This window comes from Ovis aries, chromosome 1 (assembly GCF_016772045.2).
Source record: "Ovis aries strain OAR_USU_Benz2616 breed Rambouillet chromosome 1, ARS-UI_Ramb_v3.0, whole genome shotgun sequence".
Lineage (NCBI taxonomy): Eukaryota > Metazoa > Chordata > Mammalia > Artiodactyla > Bovidae > Ovis > Ovis aries.
In genome coordinates this window covers 215,558,022-215,572,113 of record NC_056054.1, presented here as the reverse complement: position 1 = coordinate 215,572,113, position 14,092 = coordinate 215,558,022, and the positions used below count along the sequence as shown (strand labels likewise).

General features: G+C 38.5%; 1 protein-coding gene across 3 annotated transcripts in view; it reads right to left on the bottom strand.

Moving 5' to 3' along the window:
* Nucleotides 1-1,638: 1,638 nt before the first annotated feature.
* Nucleotides 1,639-14,092, bottom strand: part of NCEH1 (neutral cholesterol ester hydrolase 1) — a 69,251-nt gene continuing 56,797 nt past the window's right edge. For all 3 annotated transcript variants that reach the window (XM_042234357.2, XM_004003147.6, XM_042234359.2), the window contains exons 4-5: nt 7,501-7,672; nt 1,639-5,576 (exon numbers count right to left, since the gene is read on the bottom strand). In XM_042234357.2, the coding sequence (XP_042090291.1) occupies nt 4,959-5,576; nt 7,501-7,672 (790 nt within the window). In that variant the 3' untranslated portion in view covers nt 1,639-4,958. The remainder of the gene's footprint in view (nt 5,577-7,500; nt 7,673-14,092) is intronic.

Sequence of the window (14,092 nt, the reverse complement as noted above, 5' to 3'; positions counted from 1 at the left end):
GAGGCAGAGGAGAGACCTCTAAAAATCCCAAGGAGGGAGGAGTTAGGACAGGCTTCCTGGAGCAGACTGGCAAAGGAAGACAAGGAAGGGCAAGGGCAAGTGTAGAGAAGAGTACTAGTTAAGAGAAACATGGTGTGCGTGCAGAACTGTATGTTGGTTTTGGCTGAGTGCAGCTTAGCACCATATACAGGGCTTGCCCAGGAATGATGCTATATGACAGCATTTCTCAGCTCTTTTGGTCTCATAATTTTCTTATATTTATAAAAACTACTGAGGACTCCAAATAACTGTTGTTCATATGAACTTTATTGATGTTTACTGTATTAGAAATTAAAACTGAGAAGTTTTAAACATATTGGATTAGCTAAAAATTATTTGGGATTTTCCATAACATCTTAAACAAAATTTCTGGCTAACTCAATAGTTAATAATGTACTTAGTTATTACATGTTACCTTAAGCTATATTCTATGGGGGAAAAAAATTACTAAAATTTCCAAACACAAACGAGTGAGAAGCGTAGCATTGTTTTATGTGTTTACAAAACTTTTTAATGTCTGGCCTAACAGGAACAATCTGGATTCTCATATTTGCCTCCACAGTCCATATATTAAACCACTGCATGTCAAGTAGCAACTGGAAAACTCTACTCTTATGAAAGAAAAACAACAACAAATAGCTAGTCTGGGTAGAAAGTCTATGTGAGAAGATGGAGCTCTCAATCTGAAATATCTGGGAGGAACATTCCAAACAAGACACAAAATGTCACCAACCTCTCTCTCTAGTGACAAAATGCTGGTGCTAAGTGGACAGGGCTGAGCAATACATGTATGCCTACTGTAAATCATATTTACATTTCCAACCTCTGAAATCATGGGAATGTCGTGCTGATATCAGTATCTTCTAGATGTTTAAATAAGGGATCTGTTGGAAAATATGAGATTTTTAAAAATGGGGGGTTAAAAAAGAAAGATCACAAGAAAAAGCAATACTAAAACACTTACAGTGCATTTTAAATGCCCCAAAGGAACCATTAGTGGATCCTGCCAGCAAAATATAGCCACCCACCAGAGGTTTTGTTGGAGAAGATGAAAATAACTCTAATTGAATAGGAAAATCTAATTTATCCACACATATGTGACCATTTAGAACCAAATCAATTTATTTTGAAAAAAATTTTTTTATTAATTCCTATGATATTAAAGTAAACTGAGCATAACAAACTCAATCATGAAATTATTAGCTTTGCTTGTAATGTCAGAGTTAGTGAGAAAACTTGCCTTCAGTGGTGTCAATGCTTCTCTGGTTGAACTTGTTCAAATATAAATTCATATGCACTGTGATACACCCTTAATGTGTATTGAAAGTCCTCAGATTGTTGAAGGGTCTGCCTCGTTTTTATTAATATTCTAGCCAGTTCAAGGCAGGTTTCCAGTATGAGCAGCACATACTGTATCCAGACACAAAATGAATGCCATAAAGGAGGCCACTGAGCCCTTCTCAGTAATTGAAAGGGAGCTGGAGGACTCCAGGGGGCGAAGATTTGCGCACAATTTCCCACTGTGGCTAGGGACCTGGGATATGGAGAGAAAGGGAAATGGGAACCAGAAAATGAATGAGGGGAAGTGAAAGAGGCACATTCCCAGACAGAGACAGTTTATTTACAAACATGAATCAAACAGATTTATACTTTCCTACCTCCACAGTGGATTTTCGTCTTACAAAATAGATTGGCTACCAAAATCCTTCATAAAATCTGCCTTCCCCTTTGCAGTGAGAAATAAGCAAAAAGTCAAAGGTTAAAAGATCATGCACAAAATATTATATTCCCAAATATAATTATACAAGTCTTTAACTTCTTCACAAATCAATGATAAAAGATTAACTAACTTATACTTCACTATATTTTATAGTACAGATTTTTTCATCATATATTTATGTTCACATTTCACAAACAACATTATTAAAAGACTGTTCACTTCTTTTCTTAAAATGGGAAAACAAAGCCATAACACTTAAAAAAATCAATTTGCAGAGCATAAACTTTCTTTATAAGAAAAAACTTAAACTCATTTCAAACCAAAGTATCTTCAACACAAACTCTGTATGTTTCCCAAAGGAATTCTTAGCACTCAGATTTTGGTTGGTTTAGCCTCTCTTGTGGGCTTCCCTGGTGACTCAGTGGTAAAGAATCCACCTGTCACTGCAGGAGACGTGGGTTCAATCCCTGGGTCAGGAAGATTCCCTGGAGGAAACGGTTACCCACTCCAGTATTGTTGCCCAGGAAATCCCATGGACAGAGGAGCCTGGTCGGCTACAGTCCATGGGGTCACAAAAAGAATTGGACATGACTTAGCGACTAAACAACAATAAGCCTCTCTTGCATCTAGTGGTTCTTGTGTATCATGATTCCCAATTATTATTCCAAGGAAAACTTCAAGCAAGGTGGGATACACTGTAAGTCATTATCACATACATAAAGGCTTTATTTATTTTTGACCTCGCCACATGGCTTGCAGGATCTTAGTTCCCTGACCAGAGATCAAAACCAGGCCATGGCAGTGAAAGGGCCAAATTGTAACCACTGGACCACCATGGAATTCTCAATATAAGCTTTAATGAAACTTGAGATGCTTCATCAGAAACAGTGCTTGACCCCCTTTTTCTTTCACTCCCTCTTTTCATCTGAGAGAGCCCTTTGGACATCTAGAAGGGCTAGATTTATTGTCTGTAGTTACTACAAAATTTGGCTCACAACTTTGGGGAAAAATGCCATTTTAAGGAATTTTGTGCATGTATTATATTTTCTTGCTTCCCTAGAGATGGATAACCTCAAAATAAGATCCAAACATTGGTTCCTTCAAATGATGTAAAAAAGAATAGTATTAAATCAGGAGGTTAGCTATCATAGAATAAGAACTAAAGTCCAAGTTTTTTAGGAAAAAATAAACAAAACTGGTCTTGCATATGTCTGTGTATATGGAATAATGACCTAGAAAACAAAACACTGTTGAAGAAGAAGCCAATACAATTCGCCAGTCTGACAAAACGGTTGGAATGTATAATTGGAAGGTACCTCATAAAGTTGTTCAATTCTCTGATTTTAGAGGACAGGCCAAAAAGGCCCAGAGATGGTAAGTGACTTGCCCGAGTCCATTAGCAGGTTAGTCTGTATGATTATTTTCATACACACATAGGCACACACACATATACTCACTGTTGCATTTACTTCCGTACATAAAATGCTCGTAACTTAAATAATAAATGAACAATAAATATGCAGATTCTCATTTGTTATTTCCCCCTCATAAGTAGGAAATACCTATCTTCCAAATGAGTAAAAAGGTTCTACTTTCTTTCCTCTGGTGAATTGACTGTATCAAGGCTTGGCTGTATGTCTGCTTTCTTCAGTGCCTAAAAGAAGCACAGACTGGAGCAGTAGGAAGAGTGGCAGGAAGGAGCAAAAACATAGTCAAGTCGAATCAGAATTGGAGCTTCTTTCTGTGCCAAGGATGTCCCACTGGCAGTGAAGGCTTCACATGAAATGAAACTTGGTCTACTGTAACTTCAGACCTAGCTGGAAGGTGATAATGAAGGGTATCACCGCAAGAGTATGAAGTAGCTCCTCCAACCACAGACAGCAGAAATGACCAGTGCATATCTCATCTAAGTTCCTGAACTATGAACTTAGATGACTTTACTAGGTGTAATCATAGTGTCTAATTATTTTAACTTGTTATACATATAAACATCAAAGTATTTAGGCTTTTTATTCAATATATAATAATATTAATAGCTATTTTACCTCTTTCCATAAAATTATTTGTGGATATAATTCTAAAGTCACTTTTTTAAACCTTAAGGTAGTTTTTTTTTTTAAAAAAAACATCATTATCTTTAATATTCTTTACTGACTTTATCCTGAAAAATCTTGTCTAGCTATATATATTAACATTAAATAACTTAAAAAAATAAATGATACATTATATATACCAAAATAGTCCCATTTTAAAGCTACACAAGTGAAAAGGTTGAGTTTTCAAGAATAAACTAGACCCTCTAAAGGCATTTTTCATAATTTTAATATTAAACGTATCTTCTTCTCTGACTATGCCAAATATATACACACTATTCTTAGTAACTTATGTCAGATGTAGCCATTATGAAAACATTGGGTTGGTTCACTTGTCTATTTTTACTTGTTTTGTAAAAGAACATTTATTCTAAATCTAAATAAATTTGCTCCCAGAAGATCTCCCCCAGGGAGATGGCATAACCAAAAAACAATGGTGTGCAGATATCCAGTGCATGCAACCTCTTATTTTCTAATAATAGTGGTAGAAAGTAACTTTCAAGTATTATCATAATCCAGCTGGACTTATAGATAGCTATCATATAAATTAACACTGTAAAGGAAGAAAGTCATTTGAGAAACTTGTCCTTGCTAGAACAGCTTTGCCAAAATTCCCATAGGAAACAAAACCACCCATCCATAAAGAACAGAGGGCATTTGGTACCCAGCACTGACCTTGAAGTACACATATTTAACATTGCTCTGAACTCAAACTCTAGCAAGTTGAAGAAGAGCCCACATTTTCTTTACTCATTAAAGGTCATCCGCAGCGGGTAGAATTTCTTCTAAAAAGAACTTGACGGAGGCAAGACCCAAGCCTAATTCCAGCTCCTAACCCTGCTGTCTGTAGCTGTGGGCATTAGTAGTAATTTGGTTAAAACATGAACAGAGAGACTGGCCCACTTACAGGACCAGATTCAGATGTTTTTGCACTTATGTTACTCAAAAGCATTTCTTAAAATTAAATTAACATGAAGTCTGCAGGGAATAGAGATTCCATAATTCATAAGTAATGAGAGGAAATTAGTCGACTAAAGAGTCAATGTCTTTCCAAAGCAGGTGCAGGTCATCAGGAGGGGCTCAAGCTTTTCAGAAATCTCCCTCCTTCACAGGTTTTGATCCAGCCACTTGATATAACTATTCCTAGTCCGAATTCCCACTGAGAAGTTAGTTGGCCAGCTGGTAAAAATCATGCATCCGTGGAAGCCATCCTCAAAGTGATCCAGGGTCACCTCCACGCCTGCACTCTCCAAACGCTTTGCATACATGATTCCGTCATCTCTTAGGACATCGTGCTCACAGGTCAGAATATAGGTCTTTGGGAGGTGCTGCAGGACCTCCTGGTCTGCGATGAGGGGGGCCGAGCGGGCATCCAGCAGCTGAGGGATCTCCTGGACAATCCTGGAGTTGCCAGTGGTCTGCATGACAGGCTTATAGTTCTTTGTGATGGAAGTGGGCAAAAGGGATGTCCAGTTTAGACGGGCCCTGAGGGCAGAAGCCTCATCCACATCCAGTGACGTGTGATTGTTGACTATCATTGCCTGGACAAAGTCATAGTTGCCGTTGAAGTAGTCCACCCAGTACTTCACCATGACATACCGGGGCAGAATGGGGGTGTTCATATTTTGCTGATAAGAGGGTGTATTAAAATCTAAAGCTTGAAGAACTGGATAAATTAAAGCTTGCACTTTGAGCTTATTTTTTAGGTTGGTATCTTGATTAAACTGGAGAAGAAAAAGCAAACACATTATTTCATTTCACTTTGAATGGCCACCACCATCACCACCACCCTTCAAGCTGCTGGATATTTACTAAGAAAGGTGTGATGCTCACAACTCATAGTTTTGAGTGAACACTTCGAAAGTACATGATCTCTTAGGTCTTTAAACACCCATCAACAGTCTTTGTTTCTATCCTTTGGCATGATACTCATCATGCTGGGAGTTATGGATGGATAGTTTTGTATTCCCAAGAAAGGCCCCAAAAGGCAGTGCCTTACTGGGGAGAAAAAACTAGGCTGACTCTTCCAGAGGACATGGGTATGAAAAGCTAAATGAACAGATGATGGGACTCCAAAGTCTTTTAACAGGACCTCATGGTCTCTCCTCTGAAAAGCCTCGAGTCCTCACTGTTGGTGAGAGGGAGGGAATTTCAATCATGCTGGCAGTGCACCTTCCATTGTACTTCATGAGTGTGTGTCTGAGAGTGCAACTGAGACGAGAATGTGACTGAACCCCTACCACTGCAGAACTCCATTCCTCCAGGTCTCCCTGAAATGCAAATATATTGCCTCATTTTGTAATTCTAGTATCTAAAATGATATATTTTTTACATCTAAAAGGCAGCTAACTAGGTCACTGTGTTTCACAGGCTACTAAACAATCTTCAAGATAACTTCAGCCAAACAATTTTGTTTCGCAACAGACTTTAGAACCCTATCCTGAGGGAAGATGTAATTGCTCTGTAAAAGCAGTTCTTAATACATGCCAAGAACTGTACATACATCATCTCACTAAGTTCTGGCAACAGCTCTTCATTCAGATGGCACGATCCTCATTTTCCTGAGACTTGCCCAAAGCCGTACAACTTCCCTAGGGGGGCCTGGATTCCACCCAGTTCTGTCTGGTTCTAAAGCCCATGATTCTCTCCCCAGTGCACCAGGACATGTGGATAGCAAACCCACCAGTGCCAAGTGGAGAACTAAGTTCTTTAATTACAGCAAAAGAGAAGAAATCAGGACATTCCACAAATGAAAAGGCAGATGCTATTTGAGAATGCCAAAAGAAATTTGGAGGTAAGAAGACAGAAATGCTATTCTTATTTAACCTATATGAGAGGAAAAAAATGTACTCATCTTTGAATTTACACAGCTGCCCAAAATCTGGGATGCCATTAGAGTTAGACAAAATTTAACCAAGTAAAACTCAGTGAGTGAGTAAAGTCACTCAGTCGTGTCCAACTCTTTGTGACTCCATGGACTGTAGCCTACCAGGCTCCTCCCTCCATGGGATTTTCCAGGCAAGAATACTGGAGTGGGTTGCCAATTCCTTCTCCAGGAGATCTTCCTGACCCAGGGACTGAACTCAGGTCTCCCTCATTGTAGGCAGACGCTTTACCGTCTGAGCCATCGGAGAAGTCCCTGATGTCAAGCTCAGGTTAACATATATTTTAACATTCAAAGTGGCTGAACCATTTAACTTAAAAGTTAACATTTAACTTTTTCTTTTATATTAAAAAACACTTTAAAATTTTTTAATTTGGCTCAAAGTTTAAGGAAACAATCTTAGCAACTGAAACATAAGCAAAAATACTGTTTTTTCAAGTCCAACATGGAAAAGGAGCAGAGAAGACTTAATTTCCACACATATCCCCAAGGGCAAGGGTAGGATGCTAAAATGCTAGCTCTCCTCTCTCATTAATTGTAATCAGGGCCTTTCCAAGGACTCAGAGATGACCCTTCTTTCAAAGACCCATTTTCCTACTTCAGAAAGATCTTTGAGAAGTTTCCAAGTACAGTCGTCTCAGTAACTTGGCCCCTGAGTAACCAGCCTACTCAGCTAGGCCTTCGCCATGCCTAGTGGACATGTGCTGTCTATAGAACATTAACATGCACCCGCCTTTCACCAGCATCTCAGGGATCTCTGTTACCTGTTGGCCCAGGGCAGCTGCCAAATTCCCACCAGCACTGTCACCAGAAATGCCGACTCTGCCTGGGTCAACTGAATACTTGCGTAAGACTTCTGGCTGCAGGAAGTACTTCGTGGCACGTACAACATCATGAATTTGCTCAGGAAAATAAACCTTTGGAACTAGCCTGTATCTGTGAAGAAAACACAAAGTCTTTACAGGCCTTTTAAAGGTTAAAGGGAAACTGGTTCTTTTGAATCCATGAACAAACAGGCAAGGAATTATAATAAATATAAAAATAAACCATTTGCATACAATTCAAACGCTTAGTTTAAAAAATACAATGATTTTGTCATATATGTATGGCTGAGTTCCTTCACTGTTCACCTGAAACCATCACAACATTGTTAATCAGCTAAACCCCAATACAAAATAAACAGTTTACCAAAAATGCAATGATTTTGTAATAGTAATTTTTTCTATTAGTCACCAAACCAAACAAGCAAAACAAAAATCTACAGCTATCACCAAGGAAGATAACAAAACTTTGAAGTAAAATGCAGATGCGGATTATTAAAATACAGAGAGAACCACAGCAGATTCTGGAATACTATTTCTGGAAATCAGTGTTCCATTCACTACACTTCTGGGTTAGAAGGTGACTCGGAAGCACTAACCACTTCATTGGTCTCATGTTTATTAAGCCCACATGGTATTTTTCATGATTTATTTGATAAATAAAATCATACTCCAATAAAGAGGTCAGGTCTTCCTGACATTAAGCCCAAGAAATGTGTTTGCTCCTTGGAAGGTTGAAACTAAAATGTCAGCTGTCAACCAATAAAAGGGAAACCAAGTTTCCAGAAGGCCCATGGCAGGCCCTCTGGGACACTTCTGAGGCTTATTTTACCACCTTACTTTTCAAGATTAGAGTCTCTTTGGGATTCTATTCTATACACTTAGTTAAGACTGATATTCCCCAAGAGCCCCAAGAACCTTGGTTTTGTCAAATGCCCCTCTTGTAATGTCATCTTATGAATCCATTAGTAGTTTCAGCTTGGAGCATCCCAAGGTCTCCACCCTCCTTTCCTTGTTTATTATTTCTCACTCATCCTTTAAGTTTTACTTGAGAGTTTGCTTCCTCCAAGAAGCCTTCCTTGAGTATAACTCCACTTACTTCTGGGGCTGAGCTGGCAACCATTCCTTGATAATTCTACGTGCTGGGGTATATTGCTGTTTATATTGCCTCATATTAGCATGACTTCTTTCTGTATTTCCTCTTAAGAGTGTGTTCTCTGGTATCAGGGACTGTGTGTTTCCAGTGTATATTTATCAATGTGCTGAGCACACAATCATCCATCTAGTAAACCATTTTTGAGTATTAATATATCTTCATTTTGCAAATGAAACTGAGGCATAGAAAGCTATTTAACTTGTCAAATAAAATGCCAATCAAATAAGATAGGATAGGAAACAATTAATTAAAATCTAATAATAGTCAGTTAATACTCATGTCCTTTGATTTCAAATTTATAATTAGCATATTTATTCTCAGAAATTAGTTTTTCTATACTACTCTACACAAGCCATTCATTTCCTCCATCTAAATTCCAGATATATAGTTGATTAAATATCTTGACATTCTGGGAATTCCCTGGTAGTCTCCTGGTTAGAATGCCATGCTTCCATTTCAGGGGGCACAGGTTCAATCCTTGGTCAGGGAACTAAAATCCCCAAAGCTACACAGTGCAGCCACCAAAAAAATCTTGACATTCTGTGCAGACACAATCAGATCAGCAAATATTTGTGAAATGCTTTGATAAACAGTGAATGTATATCTTGGTCTTTCAGGAATTACTACATTTTAAAACATAGAATGCAATAAGAAATTCCCTTCGTGGTTGTCCTGTAACAGATAAAATAAGTTTTTTAATTTCTTTTCTACTTTTCCATTTGTGATGACCAAGGAATCATCTGAAATTATTTTTCTCCAGTTGATTTTCACAGTGCCTTAGTGAAGCTCCCACATCTTTGGTTCATTTATTAGTAATGGGTGATAGGAGTAAGAGTACCCACTTTGTCCAATAGGTGGAGTCATCTCATACGAGTCTATTTACCATCAGTTCTGGGATGAGGTTTCAGTTTTTAAATTTCATTATTACCAAATTGAATTCTCAATTCTTTCAATGAAATAAGAATAAATGCATTTTATGATTCAAGGTGTGAAAATACAGGCTGTTTTGTCTCAGAAAGATGCCAGACAGCATGAGAGGCTGTCTTCTTGGTGGCCCAAGGGGTGAGAACATATTTTGCTATGTTATGAACATACATGTGAATCAAATGTTCAGATGTTGTTTCACAAAAGATCTTAGTGACTCTTGAACCAAGAGGAACTGATAATCTAAAAAACATTCTATTGCCTCAAATCTTATGAGTTGATTAATGGTGCTAAGTTGCTTTAGTCGCGTCCAACTCTTTGTGACTCCACAGACTGTACCCTGCCAGGCTCCTCTGTACATGGGATTCTCTCCCCAGTACTTGAGGGGGTTGCCATTTCCTCCTCCAGAGTTGATTAATAACCGGCTCAAGTAACAGAGTAAACAACCTAGTCCTCCTGGTTTCCTTGAAGGTCAGTCTCCTAAACTGCTCCTCCCCTTACCTTTGTTCATTCTGGAAACATTCTCCGGTTTTAGTCACTAAGAATGGATACTATTTTCACAGACTGAAGAATGCAGTGAAACTAGATATTTCTGAGGTCACCTAGTGTAAGATGAGCCTTCAAAGTAGCTCAGAATTGACCTGAGAAGCATCACAATAGTTCTGTAATAGCATTACAGACACAGAAAACTGAGTCAGGAGGAAATTTATGAGTGGTATAGTCAAAGCAAGCATGCATAGATACATGCATCTGCTGCTTTTGTTCAAGGCTGTGTCCCTGCAAAGTACTCAAAGAGGATTCCGCCTTTTCCCTCCCTAGTTGTATTGAGTTAAAGCACCTGATGAATTTGTGGCAAATACAGTCTCAATTTGCCTAACTCAGTGAAGGATAGATGACTCTGCAGTGTTTAGCTTCTGCCTACCTATTACAACACGTGCCTCCTACCAGAAGAACAAAATTTGGTGTAAACTCGAGAATGAGGCTTACTCAATTTAATGTATATGTACACTCTATAAAAATTAACTTTTTCCTGCTAGCTGAGGCACTTCACTAGGTGCTCTACAGAGGTTACACTCAAATCTCAGAGCAAATCTGTGGGTTTAAGGGTGTGAACAAGCAGCTCAAAGGGGAGGCATAACCAACCTACAACAGCTAGGAAGTGGCAAAGCTACAATCCAAATTTATACCCCACATGCCTCATCCTTTTAAAATATTCTCATTCTTCAAAACCCGCAGACTTCAAATGTACATGTGTGTCCTTATTACCTCGTCAAAGCAGTAAATTCTCAAAACTGTAGATTTCTCACATCCCAGAACTTCTCTCATGATTTCAATGTTTTTGCAATACTCTCAAAACAAATCAGCTGAGACAGCATCTGGCCCATGGTACATCTTTAATTATCCGTACATGATAAATCTTTAAATAAATTTAATAATTTAATAATGATATTTTTATTAATCCCAAACAAAATTTTAACTTTTATACCTTTAATATATTTAGTGTATACCTTTTACTATAAAAGGTATTTAGTGTATACCTTTTATATGTAAAATCTGTCATTATAGCAGCACTGTTATAGTAGGGAAAATATTAAGCCATATACCTTTAAAGACATTGAAAAAAGAAATTGTTTCCTAATCACCTACTCTTCAGGCACGTCTCCAAGGGTTGTCTGTAGGCCCTGCATAGCTCAGAGTTTCTCAACTCTGTATGCACCTTAGGATAATCTTGGGAGATTTATTAAAAACAAAACAAAACACTGAGGTTTGAGCTCCTCTACAAAACATTCCCATTTATTTGATCTGAAGTGGAGCCCAGCATATCTGTATTTGAAGAAAAAGTCTTCCAAGTGATGCCAGGGTTCCGAAATATCACTGAACCCAGCCGTACCATCAGTATCCTCTGAACATATCTTCCTGTTCCTGTTCCCAAAGCATCGATCCCTCTCTCCATCCCATGTGCCCTTCACCCAGCAATTCCATATCAAACGTTCCCATTCTTTAAGTCTCATCTCAAATGCAGTTTCCTCCATGAAAACTTCTAAGAGCCCAGCCAAATGCAGTTCTCCTTTTTTGGAGCCCTTGAAGTCTCTCTTACAGTAAGTCATAACAGACATGCCAGCTTCTAGGAATAGACAGAAAGTCATAATTATGTACTAAAGTGGTCCAGGTATAAGCAGTGCCATTTCCACAATCTATTAATTCATTACCTACTTTATTAGTGAGCAGAGAGATGGAGCAATGCTCAGAAAGACTGACAAATTCCTCCTTAAGTCAAAGGTAGATTACATGAGTCCAGAGTTGAGGGGGGATGACTCTGGAAATCGAATCCCTGAGTGACACTAGTGTTCTGAGAGTGTTATAAAGTACATTCTTCCTCAAAATAACCTGGCCTGGAAACACTAGGACAGCCTTCTGCAGTCGGGAAGGACACTGAGTTCTATTCATGTAGTGCCAGGTGGGTGAAAGGTACATATGATATTCTGGAACGAAATTCTACTCCTACTTGATTCAAGAGGGAGACAAAATCACATTCCTTTTTTGCCCCCTGCCCCCACCTTTTTTTCCCCCTTTTTACTGTCTCCCAAGAAGAGCTCAATAGATTCATCTTGAGAACAAAAAAAAATGTTAATATTTTGCTCAGTCTTAAGGAACCTGTATGTTCAGCTGGGCTTATCTGAAACAAATCAACAATTACACTCTTACTGTGCTGTTTGAGGGAGACAACTCCAGAGGAAGAATCTGTTTATTCTTCTAATAGGTAAAGCTTCCTTTCCTTTAGAAGAATATAATAAAATTTATAATAAAATTATGAAACACTGTGAATAGATATAATTGTTTCTTTTCATTTGTGCAATAATGTTTGCGCATAAAGGTTGAGGAAGGGTTTTCCTTTCTGTTTCTTCTCTCAAAATTGCCTCCAGAGATACCTTTGACTATCAGTCATTCAGCAAGGGAGAGTGAGCTTAACAAAAACTTGGTTGATTGGACAATAAGTACATTCAAAAGAACTGACAGATGTCAGGATGTATCATCAAAATCCTAGGAGTGACTGATCCTAGAATTATGATCCACTCAAACAATGTGATTCCCTGATGCTGTTTGCAAGTTAAGGCTTCTCCATGGACACAGCTGGGAGCTCCCCAGCCTCCCTTCCCCCATTCAGATACAAACCTTACCTTTAACTTCAAGGGGTGCTAAAGAGCCAAGCAGTCCCTCAGGGGGCCACTGGAGCCCAAGTAGGCTTGGTGCAAAGTCCCTCTGACCTACTTTCTCTGTGATTTCAGAAGCTAAACTGAGCTCTGGGCTCAGGTGTGGGTGGAACTAAGCTTCCCCAGCTCACTGCTTGTTTACAGCACAGGCTTTCTGTACAGCTTCACCCTCCTCCCCACAAATTCTAAAAGGCCTAAACCACAAGAGAGAAACCAGTGAATTTTTATTTTTTTAGTCAAAAACAGAGTCAAGAAGACTTTACCTTAATATGTCTAAAAAGGAGACATTCATTAGTTAATGATTATTAAGGATCTAAAACAACCTACTTTTTAAAAAGAAGCCACAATATTATCTTTCTGTAGCATTAAACTGTTTGTAACACTGGCCTTTAGGTTTGCTAATACAGTGGCCTGGACTGAGTAAAAAGAAAGTTTGGGACAAATATTCCCTTTCTTGGAGGGAACCCTCAAGAAATTCAGTCTGCCCACCTCCCGGGGCTGCCTGAGTCAGGGTGATACGTGAGGATTTCTCCACTCAGGACAGGGAGGAAGAGCAGGAAAAGGAGCAGAGGGCAAGTCACAGTGAGGCGACTGTCACGTCGTGTCTTTCACAGTATCTTGTTTGAACAACTATCAACATGTATGTCTCATTGTGCCTCCTGGAAGGTTTGTGATTTTGTCAGCTTGCACTCATCTAATCTTATGGATGAGGAAGACAGAGTCATAAAAGTCCCATTGCTTATAACTGTTAGCAGCAGACCAAGATACACACTCCAGCTTCCTTTCTGTCTACTGAGCAACGTTCTTCTTTACAGCTCTGTCAAGTTTTAAGTTCTCTGTGCATAGTGCTACCTGATATTTGGTGGATGGGAAAAGGTCTCCATCAACACAAAATAGAAGGTTTGAGTGTAGCAAAGACTTAAGCAAAACACAACTTGAAACCATTTTTCACAACCAAAAAAGCTAGAATTTAATAATATCCAGCATAATAATACTTTGTTATTATCTTACATCTTTTTGTAATTGAAGTACAATGACCACACATGTACAACATACTGATTTGACATTTATATATATTATGACATGATGACTACAATAAGTCTAGTTACCATTTGTCACCATACACAGTTAATACAATATTGCTGACTATATTCCCCATGCTGTACATTAGCATCTTATCTTTCAAAAAGTTAAATATTCCTTCTCCCTGATGTTTTATGGTTTTAGTATTGCGTTTCATTAT